Genomic DNA, 22,472 nt, shown 5'->3' with positions numbered 1-22,472 from the left:
GTACACAGACACAAAAAAAATTAAAAAATTAAAAAATTAAAAAATTAAAAAATTAAAAAAAAAATAAAAAAACACACATCATTGTAAAATCAATACATTCATCGTTCCACTCAGAATCTAAAAGGTGGGTAAGTGGATGTCGCTCTGCTGTACAGTAGGTTACAAGTGGTTCACTGCATAATGGATGGTATTAAATTTGAATTCAATGATATAATATCATTGTATAAAAAAATGTATTCAATTTTAAATTTGATACATTTTGTCCAAATTCGATCTTTAAATGCTTATGAAAAAAAATTGTGCCTATGTATTTTTAATATTTTTCATTTGCTATTGTAACAATATATCAGGAACCTTGTATTAAATTTTTACACTTTTTGGCCCAACAGATAAAACTTTATTGATATTCTAGAAAAAAAATAAAATTTGAAATATGAAAATGAAATTGTCCGTAAACAGTTCAAAACAAGTCAAAATATTTTGAAAATGTTATCAAGTATAAGAATTGATAAAATAAACATTCGGTTAAATTTTCATGTATCTACAGTTATTCGTTTTTGAATTACAACAAAATAAGAAAATCGCTACATGAGAAATCGAGTGAATATCCAATGTTGTAAAAATTTCAACTCCTTATTTTGTCAAGATTTGAACTTTAAATGGTTATAAATAAAAACTGTGACTAAGAATTTTTCATATTTTTCAAATGCTATTGTAACAATATAGTAGGAGCCTTGTATTACATTTTCAAGTATTTTTACCCAATACATAAAGTTTTATTGATATTCGTAAAAAAAAAACTAATAAAATTGGAAACTGAAAATGTCCCTAAGCAGTTCAAAATAAATCAAAATATTTTGAAAATGTAATCATGTATAGAAAATGGAAATATAAACAACCAGTGAAAATTTCATGTATCAACGATCATTTGTTTTAAAGTTACATCAAAAACCAAAGTCGATTTAGCGTAAAAATTCCTGTTTTTCCTTAATTTTTCTTTTGTTTTTCACGGCGCTTTTGAATATTACTGGAAATTTTAAATGTTGATCACCCTAAATGTACCAATAATATTCAATTTCCCATTGAACAAGATACTGAAGTTGAAAATCGAAGCATTATTTCGACTACTTATCGTATACACAGACACAAAAAAAACCACATCATTGTAAAATCAATACAATCATTGTCCCACTCAGAATTTAAAATGTTTATAAATAATAAATAGACAATAAAATAATATAATTTTGGTACTAAAGTACTTGAATAGGTAATAATTAATTCTTAGGTTCAAGAAATATATATTTATCTATGTGACTTACAATAAGTTCTATGTACATGAAAATAATAGCAATTACTTTCAATAAATAGTAAGTTCAAGCAATCAAAACAATGCTAGTAACTTTAAGTAACTGTGACCAACAACAAGTACATCCAACTATCCAAGTTACCAACCAAGAACCATTTCTCTTCCATAATTCACTTCACACCGATTTACTTCTTGAATATATACAGTTTTTTAATGGAAAAATATTATTCCTAAATAAATATAACTAAATATTTTATTTTTCTAGTCTTAACATTAACTTACTCATATTTTAATTCTACAATAAATTATATTTTATTCGCAATTAACATTTTCTAAAACACTTGAGCTAAACTAAAGTAGTTAAATGTAGCCATAAAATATTTTTAAAACTTTTCCATAATTTTATCACTGCTAAATTTCAACTATTTGCAAACATTTTTAAAACTTGGTTTTTTTTGTGATATGGGAAGGAATTAGCTACTTAAAAAGTTTGCATTCAAATATCAGTTACATAATTTAAAAAATGTGTTATTGTTCAAGTTTAAAAATTATTCTTACCTAGTATAATTAGGTAATAATATAATGTAGGGCTAATTTTGTTTTATGATTACTAAGTTTTTTTTCTTAATATTATGTCTGGTAAGACTTATGGATATCTAAATATCTTAACCTTGCTAAAATGTTCAGGTAGGAGAAATAAAAAATGAACATTTAATTAAAATAAAACTTAAACATTTTAAAATTGAAAATCACAACGCGAGAATGATTTTGTTTATGTATACGTAAATACTGTATAAAAGAAAACGGTGAATAATATAATTTGAAATATAATAACTAAAATAAAATTTTTTTTAAAGATTTTGATTATTTTATTTATTTCATAAGATTAACCAAACCTACATTGCTTATTAAGCTATACAATCACGATGATCTGGGAAACCCAGTGTCATCAGATGTAAGCCACCGCATAAATAATTATACCACCTAAGGTACCATATTATTATAATTCGATTGATTTCGTACGTCATCGTATACCTACTCATAAACTTTATTGTAAAAACCTGAACATTATTTACGACGGACCCTCCCCGCACCAACACCACCACCGACATTTTTAATACAATTGTGTAGAAGCATATATGCGCAAATAGGAAAAGGCTTTAGAGGCCAAGCTCGCTTCAAACATTTCGTACATTTTTTTTAAGCTTATTCCATATTACTATAGTAAAGCTGCAGCCTCTCCCTCCATCCCCCCCCCCAAATCTCAAATAATATTTGCGCCTATCTGTAGAAAATCAGAAAAAAAATATATATTTATTTATAAATGGGTAGGTACCATTTAGTAGTAATAGTACAGCAAGTAAAATCTCAATTTGACAAAAATATAACACTGACATTAAATAATATAATGTTTTAAATGAGTTAATATATTTTTTAATATAATATACTACGTATTAATATATATTACTACTCATTAGAAATTCAATTTCTATACATCATAATTAATCTCCGAAACTTTTCTGCTTTAGAATATGAAATAAAAAGTGTACCTATGTTGACAATAAATAAAAAATAAAAAGTTTAAAAATATTCGATATAATTTTTTCATATAATATATTGTTTTGTTCATTATTGTTGCTTCTAAAAATGTTAAAACTTTTTGAGACTACCTATTATTAATATAAAAAAAATAATTGTTGTTTAGTAGTTTACGTACCTTTAAAATACACTCCTTATATATATTATTATTATTATTATTATTATTATAAAAATATAGTGTAATTGTAATTAATTCCCAGTGTTCCCACCAAACCCTGGTGGGTGTGGGGGACACCCACGATACCCCCCTCCACTTTCCAACTGTAATGACCCCCACCCCTTCCACGAAATGCCTGAAAACGCCCTTGTATAATATGTACGATTATTCAAATAGGTAATTGAACGAATACATAATTTATTTTATTGTTATTCCATTTCATTCTGGTATTGCATATTGTGTAACAGTTATCACTTATCACAATATTGTACAAACATTTTGAATTCAAATTTTAAATCAATATTGTAGTCGTGGTCCATTTAAATCGGATAATTCGGATAATTCATGTCGAGATCTTTATTGTTATCTACGCGTTTTGTTATCAACGGTTTTGATAACAATCTTCTTATCTACGCTTGTCTGTTATCACAGTTTGGTCGTCCTCGTAAATGTCTGGCGTACAACTCCCACCCCGCCGACCATTGTAAAACACACCTTTCCCCCGCCCGCGACCGATCGGTGATCCGCGCAGTAGTCGCAATCGTACGACAGTGAGTCATGTTTTCTTTTCGCGAATCCGCACCGTACGGGGAAAACGTCGTGCACTTCCGGTAGCCCCTGTTGTACCACTCGACGGTAATCGTCGTCATTTCCCGTTAATTTTTTTTTTCGTATCCATAGTACGTCATTTTTCCGGTCTTCTGGAATATCGTCCGTAGATCGGTTTAATCTTGATTGCACTCGTTGACGTTCGTTTGGATTATTTCACGCACAGTCCTTCCCATCCGTAAACAGTACGCGCCAAAAATGTAAACAGATTTTCCTTCTGGACGTGCCGAATTCGTGTCAAATATACCCCCCGATTGGGGCGCCGCGTACGACCTGCCTATTGTTGAGCTGTGAGTGATTAAAAATAATATGTTTGGCCGACCGTCGTCGGTGGGCAGATGACTTGTGTGGCCGCCTCTGTGTCGTACGTCACGACGTTTCAACGACAGCAGCAGTTGTCCGTCCGTGCGGCGTGGCTGAACACTAGAGAAATGGCCAAGGCCCTGAACGCGAGCCAGAGCTAAAAATGGAACACACAGCCGTCCCGTTGCTGTGGTTGTGTTTGGTTTCGACCTGGATCGAATCGTCAGCATCGTATCCGATCGGAGGTGATGGCAATGTTTATAATGATTATTGTTTTAATTACCACATAAATCAGTTTTCCTATACATGATAATTCATTTTTAACGTCTTGCTAGCCTTTGAGTAGATAGCGTACGACTTGGAGCGCCGTACTGACATTGTTAGTAGAAGTTAACTCCAGTCGATAGAACCCACAACTTTAAGGTGTAACACTTTGCGACACATATAACTGCCTATGTGTAATAAAATTACGCAATTATCTTTCAGTCTATGACTGGTATTATTGCAAAGAATTTACTGAGATCCTTATCTTTTTCAATCTAGGTAGGTACTCGATTGTTTTTTACATAGGTATTACCTATATGATATGATTTTATCTAAGTACCCATCGGAGCTCGCTTCGGAGTACCCACTACCTATGAATGTAATTTTTCACAAGTTGTCTTCAAGACTTTATTTAAAACTCTTTCTACCTACTTAACTATGTGATACATAGGCACACATACATTTTGTTTCAGTAAAAAAAAGCAGTATTAACATTTCATAGGCACTTACAACTAAATCATTTATTTTACAATATAATTCAGACGACAAGTAGGTATCAATTGATTTAGAACTCGTGTCATCATAGTCTTTTCGCTTTATCTTTAAGCTAATTTTATGCCAGTGTAATACCTAAGTATTTTAATTTGTTAAATTCAATTAGATTATAAGGATTTATTAAGTATTTAAAGTAATAAGTAATAACTATTAATATATTATGCTAAAGAAATTTAAATTTCCTAAACATCCACTTAATTACTTCTACTACAAGTAGGTAGTAGGTACCTATGTTATTGAATTTTAGGTATTGGATTAGATACCATATTAGATAGGTACCTACTTAATTTTAAATGTTTTATGCGTTTTGAGATTTAATCTACCTATTGAGTTGAAAAAATTGCATAACAATCATAAGTGTTTGTACATTTTTAAATTAATATTTCATTTATGATTCTCATATTTCTGTGAATATCGCCTGTAGTAAAAAAAATAATCATTACTTAGATAAAATTCTTCATTTAAGATGTCTCGTTGAATATTTTGTTTATCTCTGTATACGTTCTATATTCTGTACCTATATTTACTTTTCATGAATAAATATTAAAGTTATTGACCTAGGTACCTATTATCAAATGATATGAGAAATTACATTTTAGAATATTAAATATAGGTATTTAATTGAATCTTAAATTGAATACCAATGTACCTATAATAAAACTTAATTTAATCTTTTAAATGTCTATTGACATTTGTGATATTAAATTTGAAAATAAAGTATGAAATGTACCTATAATTGGTAGGTATATAAAAACTAGTTGAAGTGATTGGACTATTGCAATTTATTATTGTGTATTTAAATGTTGGTATTCACTTTGTAGGCTTCAGTGTTGGGTATGTTACTTTTTAAAAATAACCAAGTTAAGTACCTGAATAAAATGTAAGGTAATTAATTATTTTGATTTTTAATACTCCAGCCTATCAATGAAGTCATTGACAGTATTCGGTATAATATTCATCTATGGGTTAATATCTAAAAATAAATCATCTATTACATAGGTGCAGCTACCTGTGCTATACTCATGTTGATAACTAAATCTACTCATCAATCATTATCGTATTTTTTCCAAAAATACAAATTTTAAATAATATTTACATATAAAACACAATTTACACTAATTGTTTAATTATTATAATAGCTATACAGTTTTTATAAGTTCAATAAGAAATATTACATATATTATGTAGAACTGTAATAATTGTAATATAATTATATAGTTCTATATCATAAGCTGTGTTATGCTTACAAATTTGTCAAAAATAATTAAACTGTTTTTTTTTAAATGATTTTACTTCCTATCAAAATGACTTAAGCATTACTTGAAAAAGGAGATTTTATAGTAACATATCATGTTATGTTACCAAGTACCCAACACAGGTAGTATTATGTTCTAAGCTTTCTCAATAGCAATAGTAATAGCATAGGTAACTACTAAATCTAATAACAATATAAGATTTGACTTAGTTTATAAAAATAGCAATATGTACCTATATTTTTAAACGACAACTTGATTCCAATATTACTCAATGTAAACATCTCATATGAGTATGAAGTTTGTCTATTCAAAACTCATTTTTAAATTTCAAACAATTATAGGTAACTGGCTCTGCTCCATTAAAGTTTAAATCTTCTACATATTTTTTATGACTAATAAAATAAATTAAAATTGATAATATTTAATGTTTTATAAAAAACATAATGTACCTAAAAGCTCATCAAAAAAAATATTTCTCAATCTTAAACCAGTTTTTTTTTATTTTTAAACATTGATATACCTAAATTATAACCACAACAAAATGTTTGATAATATACTCAAGGATATACTTAACTAAAATAAAATATTTTTTTTTATATAATATATACAAAGTGTTACAAATTGTTTCATAGTTAGTAGTTATATCACAGAATAATTCTGTGGTTATATTGTCAGTTATCACTTATCACTTACAGTCTACAGAGTCACTTATCATAGGTGATTTAAAAACCAATTTTTTTATAGTTGGTAAAAAATACTAACTACAATCATCTCACTCACTAAAGTTACCCTTTTCTCCTTTCCTGCTTAAAATAATTGCAGATACTAGTGTAACAAAAAAAAAAGTAACTCAATTCAATAATCCATAGTTAATTTGAAACAATTTATGACAAAGTATGATATTATTACTATCCGTTTTAAATTAAATATTAAATCCTTATTCAAACTATATCCAGGCTTATATTTATGTAATGACTAATGACCAACATACAGAGTAATTATTTTGACTGTCCATTTTTATTACACGTCCTACTATTTGTTAATATATCAGCTGAATAAATAAACAGTCAACTCTACTGCTCATGAATTCTAAAATAATAACCTAACCAAACTAAATAATCTACTCAGCTTTTTATTGTTTCATATTATATAGGCACAGTAGATACACATATGACATATTATGTTTATATGAAATAAAAATGCTACATATGTCATTATATTTAAACAATTTATTTGTGAATTTGAAGTGGTTTTTTAATAAGTTATTGATAGGTACTAAGAGTACTTAATTTTCCAGTTATTTGAAAAGTAGTAGATAATGGTTATAAAAAAAGAACCTTTTAATCCACCTTAAAATACCTAATTATTCTCAAGTTATAATTAGAAACCTATAGTAATATTTTTATTTTGTATCCAATTATCTGTTAAAATTACACTGGGGTAACATCTTCATATTAGATGAATGCATAGGCTTATAAACTAATAGACAGCGCTTAGATAGAGAAACCAGCGGACAATACAGGTGAGAGAGAAAGAACTATGCATTGGACGTTACAATGTTTTCTCACTCACTATCTCATCCCTATAAACTAGCAAGGTCTGGTGATAGGCGCAATGCTGTCAATTTGTTAATAGGTGTAATAGATAAATGATATATTTGGTGTTGGGAACCTTTCAAAATGTATTTGATTTAAGTTGATACAGCAATTGTGTTTTTAAATAATACAATATGCGCAATATATGATACATATGTACCTTATTCTACACCCGATTCTACATAAGTTCAAGGTCGGCAATAGAGTAAATTATCTTGCATACCTATTATAAAATTTGGAGATAAGTTGAGAACATAAACAAACATAAGTACTTTAACTATAATTATTTATGTATTGTTTTTTTTAACTTATTAAGTTTTAAACAATAGTTATATACTTATATGCCTAGTCATAATAAACACATTTATTTGTTATACCTACCTATCATATCCATGCATAAAAAAAAATTACCTGTTGCATGCTAACATAGTGTATTTTAAAATATTTTTTTATTTTGAATTTAATAAGTAGACACCTGATAAAAACTAAAAAATAAATTATTTGATCATTATTTTTTAAAAATTAAATTAGTTCAACTGTTAACATAATATAAAATAATATAACATGATTACTTATTCAAATTTGTGTATTTATACATTTTTCAGATATAAATTCTAGTACAGCATTATGGAGCAGTTATAATACTTGGCTAGAAGCATCAATAGTTGCAGTCATTTTTACTATATGTGTAGTTGTCTTTCTTGTTGGCTGCTTGGACTGCTGTCGAAACAGTAGATTCAGTTTTAAGGTAAATTGTACTAGTTTTAACAATAACAGTAGGTAGGTATAAAAAATTTATTTTTATTTTTATTGATATGCCTATTTCATAAGTATAGCTTGTGTTATTAGAAAAGGAGATACACATACAATATAGATAACTTATTTCTAGTAGACCGAAATTTAACATAGGTACTTTTTGGGGGAGCTGGGAAGTTAGTTGTATAGTTTGAGAACCTTAATTGTTTGTATTATTATATTGGCCTAAAACAAAATTACTGATACCTATAATATTGTCATATGATTTTTTTTTCGTTAATGTTTAAACATTGGATTTAATCATAAAAAAGGACTAAAGGGAAAAAAAAACCTGTTATGTATGTGTTACTTCATGCTATAGCGTGTATTGGCTTTAACTTATAAAATAGATAATTACATTATTTTAAAGTCACTTAATAATTAACATTTATTTATTTTAGTTGTCTTAAAACCATTTTCTAACACTGTTTTAATAAATTACTAAATACTTATAATTATTTAGGTTTTATTATCATAATATAAATAAGTTTTTCTTATTTTAAATACTAATAATGTATTTATAGATTTTTTTGCTTTTAAGGATTCAACTGTTGTTCTTTATAAATAGGTACATTACAAATTTAAAAATAAAATTTGAGTTAAGTATCTTATGGTTTATATTATAATTACTATTGATAGAAAAATATAGTACCTATAATAAAATCTTCAACTAATTTCTATAGATGTGTTAAAATTAACTAATGTTTATTATATTACCTTACCAAAATTATTCAATGCACCTAAAAAATTAATCTAGTAGATATTGTGTTTTAGTAGGTGATTTTGTGGTTGAATCAGAATTACTTTTAAAGTGAATGTAGCTCATGTTATTGAATATGATTGGCAATTGGTAGGGAAAAAAATATAGTCTACCTAATAGCTAGGTATTACAGTTATATTCACCTCATTTGTATTGGATCAAATGCAGAATCAAATGTGTAAATGTAACATACGGTATCTACCTATATTTATTCTTAATCCTATTTAATTCACATACCTAAATTATTTTTAGTATTTAAGTTAGTTTAAAAATAACTTTAGATTGGAAAAATTAATATTTATTATTTAAATTTAATTTTGTATATTTATTTTAACAGGCATACGTTTTTTAAAATATCAAATACTAGTATTTATAATCAATGGTTTCACGTAACAAAACTTATTTTAACTTAATATTTTGATGATTATTAAGATTCAGTTGTAATCAATTTATAGTTTTAACTTTTTTAAACAATTTCACAAACTAAACATTTACATTATACAGACCTCAATATTGTATTGCAAAATATGTTTGACCATTGAAGTGCTACTTTTACCTATTGTGTTTGTGTTATAATGTACGACCATAATATGATAGTTACTCGGATAGTTATTATACTATTAAAGAGCCAATAGATAATTTTATAAATTCCCGGCCCCCTGGTTATTTGATCTTAGGTATTTGTATTTCAATAAAATATGTAGGTTTATGGGTGGTTCCCAAAATTATTTATGTTTATTCATTTTTTCAAGTAGACATCAACCAGTTAAATTGAACATCTAAATGGCTAAAATAAATTGTAATAGGAATTGGTTCAGTGTAAGAGACGTGTATACATTTAACCTAAATGGCATAGGCATATAATGTGTGGTGCACACATTGTTTGTGGTTAATGTGCAGTATACATAAATAAAAAAGTTTCTAATGCAATTTTATACATCTATAATATTTGTTTTTCGTATTACGTGATTAATTTGTCTTCAGTAAAAAAAATTTGAAATGAATTATAAAAAAAAAGATGTTTAAAATTAGTATTTGAATGATGAATGTTGAGTGAGTGGGTCAATATTGTGCTATTATTGTTATTTTCCCCGTTATTATTTATAATATTTGTTATTATACTAATAATATATAAACCATTTTACGTTTTAACATACTCCACCAGCAAAAGTTTAAATCGAACTAAATAAAAAGCAATATAATTAGGTATGATAAATACGATTTTTATGATTTAAAATTCTGAGTAGTGAGATTTTTTTAGTATATGGCATATGCAGACTTGATAGTTGATTAGTTAAAATAAATCTCAGATAATATCGTATATTTTAAGTTCCGTGTTTTCTAAAAAAATTCAGAACAAGTCCCGAGTTCAATTATATGTCAGAGAAGAAAATTTAAAAAAAAAGTGATATCTGCTTAGTTCATAGCAAAATCAGTTATTTTATTAAAATTTAGTAAATAATAATCCTCGAGGAGATTTACAAATGTTCACATGTTATAAAGTTACGTGTTACAATTTTCAAAAACGGTTCGATAAAACTAATATTGTTTTCAGAATCGTTTTCTGAGTACAATAATTGATACTTCATAGAACGTATAGAATTATTTTAAATTTGAACCAATAATATAATGTTATAATTAGTGAACAAGGTAATATTAATAGATACGACTAAGGGGGTGTACATCATTTCTATTTTTGTAAATCTATTATCTCTATTTATTGATTATTATTAAAACTTAATATATCAGTGGCTTAATTTATTTTTCACGCAACAATTTGAGCAGGCTATTTTTGAATTGTGAGAAACAATACAAATTCGAGTCAGGAGTTATCCGCGCGGGTTGAAATACAATACAGAATTTCAATTACTCAAATGCATCGTACCACGTATGATCCTAATGAGTTCAGTACAGTTTTTAGCTATTATACATAATATCACATTTTTACTACTTATCCGAAAAAAATCTCTCTAATTACTGATGGTCACATTATTTTAGCATACCATACTAGACGAGCAATTATTATTATAATTATTGGATTGTATGTTTATGACTTAAACTTTATTTTTAAACTAAGTTACATATATCATATATGATTTATATATTATAATGCCTTAAAATTATGACGCCTGTATGCATTGTCATATGTGTCACAATATATAAGTTTACTGTACACATACATTAACTATGCAGACGGACATGTAAACCTGTGGCATAGTTTTATAGTAAAGTCCATTTTTATTATTTGTATTAATATTTAATTCTAAACATGCTAAAATATTTATAGTTCGTGACATTTTCTGATCAAACATTGAGAAGATGACTCTTCTTATCATTATACTTCCGTCATGTTTATTCTAATTGAAATTATATGCTTTTATTGACATTCAATAGATTAATAAGCTTTTTTTAGTTTATTTTTCACTGTCGACATTTTTTTTTACATTACAATAACTTTTTCTATGTTGCCTACCTGTATCTAGATGAAATACGTTTATTTCAATCATAATCGTTTTTATAAAAATAATATTTAATATCCATCGTCATATTTTGTTACCAATAAGTAATGACTAATGACATATTCATTAAATTACGTCATTTTTTTTTTTTTTAATATTATATTTGATCTGAAAAAAAATATTTTGATTCAAATGGTGTAGGTACTAAACAAATATCTTAGAGCCGGGTTGCACAAACAAAACAATCACTAAACATTTAATGAATCAATAGTGAACTAATGCCCCTTAAACATGATTGATCCCTACAATTTTATTAAACCATTAAATTAATCAATTTGCTATTCAACCCAACATAGTCTAGTAACACGTTTTATCTACGAACCAATAAATTCGTCTAGTTTCAATAGCATATACGTTTTAGTTATTATATTTAACACCGTTTAGCCCTTAACACCTATATTAAATTATCTTATTATTTATTACGAGTTATATCTATTTAGTGCCTGTGCATAAATAGTAAATAATAAACAAATCAAATATTCAACTTTCCCATCACAGACTACCTATCTAAATTGTTTTTGAAAACATAAACACTGTTTTAATTTTGTTGTCTCTGTCTGGTCCAAGCTTATTTATAGTAGGCTCCTATATTATATGTTTATTTATGTTCATTCCGTTAGAGGCGTATTTTTTATTATTATTATTTTACATTATCGATAACAATCGGATACAATAATTGTAGCAATAGCTACCTCTGTGGCTTTGCTTAATCACTATTTCTAATATTTAGGCGCCTACAAAGTGCAATGGGTACACAAATACAAGTGCCGCAAATATATGTCAAAATATAGGTACGATATACATGTTTTATCAAGTGTTTTGATTATCTTTCAAATTTCATTACCTTGTAAGCTCCGTACAATTTAAAGTTGTTTTGTAAAAATTGAAAATCTCTACAATGTACATTTTGCAATCTCGTGTTGCGAAAATTATTGCTTTGTGACATGTAATCCCTATTGAAATATTTTTCCTCATTGCCGACTAGAATCAATTGTAGATTAATTAAAATAAATGAATTTAGAAAATTACGGCCAGGATTTTTCTGCTAATACGCGTTTTTAGTTTCAATTAACAATTATATAGGTACCTACACCGTGTAATTAAAATGTAATAAGATTTGCCGAGACAATTTTAGCATCAGATCCAACGAGATTTTCATTGTTTGCGTCGTGTGTTGCATGTATGTTGTATGTGTCTTATATTATATTCTCTGTATAGCCTGAACCATGACCAATGATACCTAAATGTACGGAGTTTCATTGTCAAACAGAGAACATCGACCTCCTGTATTATAGTTTTCGGTTGCAGCGCCATAGGATATTTTCATAATAACATGGAAATCTTTACAGCGTGGCGCTACTTTTAAATATAAAATGGTCAATAATAAATAACAAATTGTCATTTGTCACGTTCCGCAATTGAAAATATAAACCAATAGATAAAATGGGCACATAATATATGAAACTAATATTTTCGAAAATTTTTTTTTTTATAATTTAAAACCTATAATGATGTTATATCATAATATTATTTATTTATACACAAATTGGGTATTTATATGTTTTTAAATTAAATCATTTTTGTTTTTATGTTTTAATTTGCTATTACATTAAAGGATTCCACAGTAACACAGGTTTGAATAATCTAATATTATACAACTTCACTTTGGCGCTCAAACCTTAGATTTTTACTGACCATTTTTTAACATCTATTTAAGGAGTTCCAAAATGAAGTACTCTCCACAAGGGATTACAGTTCTCCAGGATTGGCATTTGTCAACCCCATTAGCAATCTTCATAGTAACGAGTTGTCAAGATCAGACTCTACTGTCATCAATATTGAACAGCTTTCACCATCAATTAAATATCAGTCATTATTTAAAGAATGGATAAGTAAGTAAAGTAAAAATATTAAAAACCTGAATACTGTTTTAAATAATTTTATAATTTTACTAACTTTCATTATTTTAGATGATTCTCTATCAAATTTTCCAAGGTCCAGATTACAATTTCATCATGAACTTGGTTCTGGATGGTTTGGAAGGGTAATACCAATAATTTATTTCTCTATTATTTACAAATAAACAAATATTACAACTCATTTTAGGTGGTAAGTGGTGAAGTGGTTGGCTTGAACCAAGGTGAAAATAATAAAGTGGTAGTCCGCATCTTAAGAGATGATGCTACTGATTCCGAACGACTAAAATTCTTACAAGAAGCTGCTCCTCATAAAATTAAAGTGAAAAATGGAAATCACTTAATTTTAGGACTTGTAGCTGCTTGTATCAAAATGGACCCATTATTGTTAATATTCGAGTCTAGTCCATGTGTAAGCAAAATTATTGTAATAATTATCTGTACTCAGTATGTTAATAGTATATTATTTTTAGGGTGATTTGAAAATGTGGCTCCGCAAAAATGCAGACACCAATGAATATGAAACCCAATTAGAACGTAAACTCAAAATGTCTGTTCAAGTAGTCAATGGGCTTTTGCAATATTTAAAAAGTGGAGCTGTCCATACGTAAGTAATAACTAATAAGTACATATTATAATATTTATACATATCAATATACCCACAAATTAGTCATATTAATGCATTTTGAATGTTTTAATTGTTTTATATAAATAGGTAATTACCTAATTAATTTTAAAAAATATAAATTGTGTGTATATTTGCATCACCTTGCCTATGTACTAATAGTTAGGTTATCGTGACAATGTGACCATAGGTATACGCTACATACCCTTTGAGCTGGAGCAGATAGTCTTTTTATGGCATAATATGGCCTCATTTTATCAGCAGCATTACCTACTCTGCAACTTAAGTCCGGAAATGCCTATGATTGTGAAATAACAGTACATGGTGAATGATATATTCACTTCTTCAATATGTCAATAATTCAATATCGCAAACTTTTTTTCTTCGGAAATGTTGATATTGATAATCGTAATATATCATACAATATATCGATAATTGAAAAATCATTCAATTGTATTGAATACATTATAATCAAAATTAAATTTTAGTTTTTAATTAATGGCCATTGGATATTTGGGTTACCGAAAACCAACTGATTTTAATGCCATAGAACTTGTATAATATATTTTTAAAACAATTTTTCGAGTTAACAATAATTTGGAACATTGATTTAATACACCTAGATAACTAAATATTTTTTTTGATATCGCAGTTCAATATCACAAAACAAAACTATATCGATATTCAAAATTATATAGTTGAAAAAACCTAAATTTTAGATGAGTTAAATTAGTTAAAATATTTCATAAAAGAATCTTCATGTTAACTAATGAAAATCATGTTTGCGAGTAGAGATAGCAAAGCTGGGCAAGTTAGTCATTTTTTTCAACTAGTTGAAGTTAAGTTACTTTAATAAAAAAACTAACTTAGTTAGTTAGAAGTTAGTTTGGTGAAAATTGTAACTTAAGTAAGAGTAGAAGTTAGAAATTAGTTTTTTTGATAGATTAAAAAAACCTTTTTGTTGAAATGTAAATAATAAGTTATCTAACTTAAATTATTGATTAAAACTGAAAAATTGAATTAAGCCCCTAGTAATTTGATCAAAATGTTCTAATTAGGTAAGTAATAATTTCAATTAATTGGTATATCACTTATCAGTTATTAGAACATAAAGGGCGAAACAAAATAAAAAATATACATAACAGTATGACAACTTAAAATATTAATATTATATAATGATACATAATATAATCTGTATGACTATATTCTAGTATATTTTATTCGAAATATTTGTTATATTTTAACAAAAGTGACATTTCAAAGTTATCATCAGACATAGACCCACGCCTTTTATCGAATAATTGGCCTCCTGCACTAAAAGTCTCTCGACATGAGCACTAGAGGGAAAACTTGTATCATACTTAATATACAATTACCACCGATAATACTACCACGAAAATTCGGCATCGTGTCTACACTAATTGGTTAAGCCACCCGTATAGATATCAACATTCTAGAGACTACGTGGAAAAGCCGTGGTTCCTGTGCGTGCATTAGGTATAATAATATATATGAGCCAATAACCTATATAGGCATATAGCCATAATATTATGATTGAGGAGCAGCTTTTGGAATTTTGGAATAAAAAATAATAATAATAATAACTAGTTCGTTTTTATTCTAACTAGTAAGTGCCCAGCTTTGAGAGATAGATTGCAATTTATAAACTAAATATAGATATTCAATTAACATAGTATAAATAGATAAATAAAATAAAAAATTTTCTAACTTTTAACAATGTATATTTTAGGGATGTAGCGGCAAGAAACTTTTTAGTATTTCCTGACAATGTAGTCAAAATTGGTGATTATGGTATTAGTACCCAATCATATAAGGAAGATTATTATTTCACTGAAGAGGGAGTGGCCATTCCTATTAGATGGAGTTCTCCTGAAACCCTAAATGTCTCTGAATCTGTTATTGAGACCAAAAAGGTAATATTAGACAATATAATACATTATAGACAAAATTACATACACATTTGAATTAGTAGTTTAAGTGAAAATATTATACAACAATTATATTTTATTTTTAGGTTACTGTGGAAGGAAATGTATGGAGTGCTGCAGTGGTAATATGGGAAATAATGGAAAATGGTGCTCAACCGTATGGTTCTCTTAGCGATTTAGCCGTTCTATCTGCTGTATTTATTGAACGTACTCCACTTTTACTTCCACCATCATCTAAACATCACAAACTCTCTCAGCAAATGTAAACTACGCTTGTTATTTTTATTAGTACATGTAATAATTAATAATATTGTTATAACTATTTGCATTTAGATATCAAGTAATGTTGCGGTGTTGGAATAGTGACCAATCAAAAAGACCAACATTTCCAGAAATTATATCATCTCTGGAAGAAACCTATAGCATGTTAAAAGCTAATTTTGATCCTATTTCCTCAAATTCAAGTCCTATGTTTTCTAAAGATTTTGTTAAAAGTGATAGTGACTCAGGAATAATGAGCTCTGTCAATAGACCAAAATCATGTGAAGTTCAAATATACGCAGATGATATGAGTGATATCAGTTCTCAACCATCTGCGTCTAGTGGTGTTGATGTATTTAATCAATCCAAAAAATCCCCATCCTTAGAAATATTGCATGGATCATTAGAGGATCTGACAACGTCAAATGACCTATGGAATAGAACAGATGATAGTATTCAATTTATGGAAGGCATAAATAATGCTATTAGAGAGTTGGATGAAGCTTTAGCTGGTGAACCTACATCTTCTGAAGCTGAATGCTCTCCACCAATTGTTAATTTTAGACTCGGTCCAATAGCCGGTAATAAAATAAGCCGTCCACTATTTGAAAATTCTTACAATGATAACTCATATCTAGAAAGACGTTCTGGTAATGAGTCATCTGGAACGGATACAGAAGATGAACATTGGAGATTAAGAATTGAGCGAGGTGAGTTTTCTGAAAAAGTCAAACAGAAATCAAAAAGTGTTGCAGATTTGATGGTACTGACTCATATTGATGCTAGCGAAAGTAGTGAAGGTGATACTCCATTAAATTCGTTATCAAGGCAAAACAGTTTTAAGTACAATCGGTTAGCTGTTCCGCTCTTAAATAGTCTTACATTTACTAGTGATAGCGACTTAAGAAACGCACAAGATGATCATGATTTTCAAGATACTTTGAAAAAATTCCAAACAGCCTTAAAAAATAGAGATGACGATTCACTTTCATATTTGTCTTTACAAATTGATAATAGTATGAAAGTAAAAAAGGATACTAAAACAAACAATAATACCAATCCTTTTTTAGAGATTGAAGCCTCGGAAAAAAATATTAAAAATAACCCATTCATTTTACCAAACACAACTCAATGTTCAACAGCTGCCAATAACTCTTCTGTCCTTCTGGGTCCATGTGAAAATTTCACAATAGATTATTATAAGGGTATTACTTCCTCTCTTACAGAGAAACCAATCAATGAAAAGATAGATAATTCAATATTTGAAAATGTCAGTTTTACATTTAACCCTTATGAGTCAATGAAATGGGACTCAAATATATTCGACTTTAGTAAGCCTGTTTTAGAAGAATCTGGAGACACAAAAGTAGAATGCAAATCAAAACACCTAGTTTTAGATGAAACAGTCAAAGAATCCACTTATAGCACATTGGAATCAGACTCTGGCCATACATCAGATTACACAAATTGTGAAGATATTTCTACTAAAGATACTCTAGAAAACAAAAGTTTGTGTACTCCAAATTATACATTTAACGAGTCAAGCGAAGCTTATAACTATTACAACAATATCACTGTACTAAAGAATGGCTCTGATGACTCTGGTTGTGAAATTGAACAGATAACAAGTGAAGATGGTAGTACAGAATTTCTAAATGATAAATCAGAAGATGAAGACGACAATGAAATTACTGTGATCAAAGTACATGATTTGTATGAAGACAAAATCCACAATGATCAATCTAAATTTGAAGGAATATCTGATGATGATAATAAACAATGTGAGGGTAAAGGTCAATATGAAATTGACGATATCATCGAAGGTCTTTCAGAATCTTGGTATTTACATCCACCATATCAAAACACATCTGGTTGGCTACCAGATACTTTAAATCATGATGATGAAACTGATGATAAAGAATTATCATTAGATGAAGAATATGCAGAAGCTATAAGACAAGAACTTAGAGGTAAAGTTAATCAAAACGATAATGATTCTAGGAATTTAAACATTTCATTGGAAGAAAAGGAAAATGTAGCAGAAAACACTGATCATACGGATATGGTCATACATTACAATGTTTATCCTCCTCCTTTGTCCACAATATTTGAAGAAGACGAAGATGAAGTACCCGAAATAGTTGATAATTTTTCAGAAAATCCCAGTCCTTCATGTATTTTAACAGATACTTCTACCGACCATCTAGTCATAAGTAGAGAAAAACTTGTCGATTCTTCATCGGAACTAGATGATAATGTTCAAGATGATGTTTTGATTATTGACACTATAACTAATGAAGCAATCATATTGGACACAGACGTGTCAGAGAAACAAGAAATTAATGTTTTAAACAACACGTATACAATTGAAGAAGTTAACTCAGATACAGATGATATATTAGAAAATTTGGAATCTGACAGTGTGGCATCATATTCCCCTGATTCGTTATCACCAGGATCAACTAGTAAAACTGCTGCAGCGGTGTCTTATTCATCGTCTGAGTCAGCAGGAATTTCAGATCAGTTTGTTTCTCCAACACTCAGTAATAATGATTTACCTCTGGACAAACAAACTAATGCACTTAAAAGTATTGAAGAATTACTGAGTTCTCCGCATCATACTAATTCAAATGAACACTTAGATGAATTCAACAACATGCAGAACGTAAACTGGTTAAAAATGTTTTTGAACTCTGAAACTTTTTGTGAAAACGACCTTGCTCATTGTACATCGTTACCAAATTCCATAAATTTCAATAGTTACAATTGGCCAACAGTTAATGAATTGACTGCCATAAGCAGCTCGGAACCAAATTTAACTAAAATTGACGTTGATAAAACTTTAAAAACACAAGCTGTTTATGAAGCCGATTGTTGGAAGAGTTTAGATTCTAATTCAACAATTACTGAAGAAAAAACTCATAGAGAGTTTAAAGTATCATTAGTGAACGAAACTCCTGAAAAACAAGAATCTTGTAAATTATTGCCGATTCCATCACCAGATGACAACGTTTTAAACAATTGGAAAACTGTGTTTGGTTCGTCCAATGATAAAGGTGATACTGGTGATGGTAATGAATCTGCCAAATCAGAAGATGTTACTGATGATGATGATGATGATGATGATGAAGTGGAATTTGTCCCTTCCACGTGGAACAGTAATGCAATACCCAGTAAAACCTCATTACGCAATTCAAACTGTCAATCAGTTAGTAGAGCAAAAATTATTTTAGATAAATTTTTTTCTAAATACCATGAAAGTATAAATTATTTTTTTTAGGGTACCAAAAAATCTGTATCATTTAAGCAGCAAAACTATCATTGTGTCTACGAGTATCCACGTGACGATAGTGAAACGTTTGATTTAGATATTGGACCAATTTGGGACCGCACACCTAATTATTTTGATTTATCATCCTTCAGTGGTATGTGTATATTTTTAAATATTATATAACAATAATAATAATAAATTTGTTTATTTAAGATTGGGGAACTGGTTCATCAAAAGCTGATTTACTCAGTCCATCGTTTATTGATGATGAAGCATGTAATCCAATTCAAACATTTCCACAAGAATCCAACTTCAATTTTCCCTCAAGTAAGTCTCTAGTTTGTATGTACCATATTTATGGCTACCAAGAATTCAAGTATAAAAAATATGTTTTCTATTTACAGCCACTTTTGATGATGATTTTTACATAAGTAGTTCAAATCAACCATTTGAAATAAACCAAAGTCAATTTTTCCCTGGTCAAAAGTCAAACAATTCTACTGATGACACTTTTGAACCGAATGCGGCTGATTTAACTCCGCTAAAACCCAAAAATATAAGTATGGATCAATGATAAATTATGAATTTATTTTTAAAGTATCTAATCATTGGTTTCTCAATTGTATGTTTAGTTGTCAATTCAAATGAAGATGTACCAGAACCGGTTTCAATTGTCAGTGCAGTTACTCTGGATGAAGAACTAGCTAAAGCTGAGATGGATAATATGGACATAAAAACATTGGGTAAAATACTATCTTTCAAAATGGATGATGTTGTCAAAATCAGTGATATTAAAAAGCCTAAAGAACCACTTTCGCCCACTTTGGGAGAACTGTGTCATACCAAACAGCATTTGACTTTGAACCTATGCAAATCTACGTCCATACCACCTTCCAGCATCAGCACGGAAAAGTTTAACACCTAGACGATTAAGATCATTGGTTATTAAAAAAAAAAACAAGTGTAGGAAACCCTGATACCCGAACGTACTTAATGTTATGGACAAGTGCCAAACATTATTTATTATTTACACAATAATCTATTAAAGATGATAGTTTTTATAAGTTTTATACGTGGGTCGTGAATTTTTATGTAATAATACTGAGTTGTGCACCTTGTCGAGATGAATTTTGGGTATGGATATACAAACGAGGGTTTTGTCCTGTTTACAAAATTAGCTTGTTGATCTGATATGTTCTGTTTGACGTTCCTTGATATCTAAATTAAAAATTATTGATTGGTATGATGTAATCACAATAAATGATTATAACCAAAAAATAATTTGTTTTAGTAACTAACATTTGTTTGTTTTTTTTTTTTATATAGTTTTAAAATTATCATATTCCAAATGTAAATACTTCATTACGTTTTTATTTTAACAATACATAAATATGGAGAAGGAGTTTTTTTATTCACCGTCCAAATGATATGATATTTATATTATTACTATTATTATTATTTTTATTTTTATTATTAACAACAAAATGTTTTCTTCTCTATCATTAATACAATAAGTTTTTCAATTATGGCGTAACATAACAAGGGTAAAACAAATACATTACACATTGTTATTGTTCAATGTTATAAGTGTAATATTCCTAGATATTTAAAAAGCTCACATAAATTTAAATACAAAAAAGAAACAGTTAAACTAATATGATCTGTAAATAAACATCGAATATTAGATTATAAGTGATTGCAAACTTTTTTTTAAATTTAATTTGTTTTACCCTATGTAGTTAGTTACCTGTATTCATACGAATTATGTTCTCATTTGACGCCAATTATGTCACACTCTATACCCCTATTTTCTAGTGTTAGTTTTTTTTTTTACATATTGTCTTTAAGCGTTAAATAATATATTAATATATAGCTTAATACCCAGAGGAGCTATACACAATTATAAATCCATAACTGAGTGCTATTGTCGGACTATCAGTATTAAACCTTTTTTTTTTTTTTTTTGTTTGTTTCTCCCTATTGTTATTTCTTATTTATATTTATATATAACCTAATTATTAATTAAGAAAATATAATTTTAAAAATATGTCCATCGTTTTTATTGTATATCGGTAACTCTTCGGTAACTACTATATATTATGTACACAAAAATGTATACACTACTCATATCGTATACTAGTAGATGGACATGGAGTGTAACCTCTGTCAACAATTATATTATGCTGGAGTTAGAAATTATCTATCATATAGATTTAGTTTTATTTAAATATGGTGCGTACTGCATATTTACCAAGAAGGCCGTTTGGCAGAAATTTTATTTTAGACCCATCAATTTCTGCCATGCCCGGGTTGGGGGGATGGCGGCTTTTTTCTCAATATAGTTTCTATCCCATAGAATTATACCGTCTGTAACGGGATTTAAACCGGCATCACTCCCCCCTAGATTTAGGTAATTATATACTATCACCTAACGTTATATATTTTTCAATGTTTCTTAATGTACTTACAAAACTATTATAATGAAATGAGTGAAAATGTTAACTTCTATTGTTGGAAGTTATTGTAGTGTAAAAAAATTATCTTTTACTTAATTATAGAGATAAAGATATATTGTTTACAAAAATAAATACAACTATTTATAGTATATGTAAAAAAATTGTTTAAATAAAGGTGATACATAAAATATTAAATTATATGTTTTTTTTTTTCTATTAACATGTTATATCCAAACACTGCCGGTGAGAGAATATAATTATATGTCCGTAAATTTA

The 22,472-nt window shown here is 28.2% G+C and overlaps 1 protein-coding gene across 2 annotated transcripts; it reads left to right on the top strand.

Annotated features, from left to right (window-relative positions):
- The first annotated feature begins 3,588 nt into the window (after positions 1-3,588).
- LOC100572899 (protein PFC0760c) lies at positions 3,589-20,741 on the top strand. Of its 2 annotated transcripts, XM_008189201.3 has the most exons (14): positions 3,589-4,219; positions 8,250-8,392; positions 13,334-13,351; positions 13,436-13,610; positions 13,689-13,762; positions 13,825-14,046; positions 14,108-14,241; positions 16,010-16,193; positions 16,295-16,470; positions 16,542-19,677; positions 19,750-19,894; positions 19,954-20,067; positions 20,145-20,300; positions 20,373-20,741. In XM_008189201.3, the coding sequence occupies exons 1-14, from the start codon at positions 4,138-4,140 to the stop codon at positions 20,663-20,665; spliced, it is 5,052 nt and encodes a 1,683-aa protein (XP_008187423.1). In that variant the 5' UTR covers positions 3,589-4,137; the 3' UTR covers positions 20,666-20,741. The 2 variants fall into 2 exon arrangements, with proteins under 2 accessions (XP_008187423.1, XP_003247491.1); XM_003247443.4 differs by lacking the exon at positions 13,334-13,351.
- Positions 20,742-22,472: the final 1,731 nt, after the last annotated feature.

This window comes from Acyrthosiphon pisum, chromosome A1 (genome assembly GCF_005508785.2).
Source record: "Acyrthosiphon pisum isolate AL4f chromosome A1, pea_aphid_22Mar2018_4r6ur, whole genome shotgun sequence".
NCBI lineage: Eukaryota > Metazoa > Arthropoda > Insecta > Hemiptera > Aphididae > Acyrthosiphon > Acyrthosiphon pisum.
Note: the sequence above shows the minus strand (reverse complement) of the source record. Positions and strands in the feature narration are given on the sequence as shown.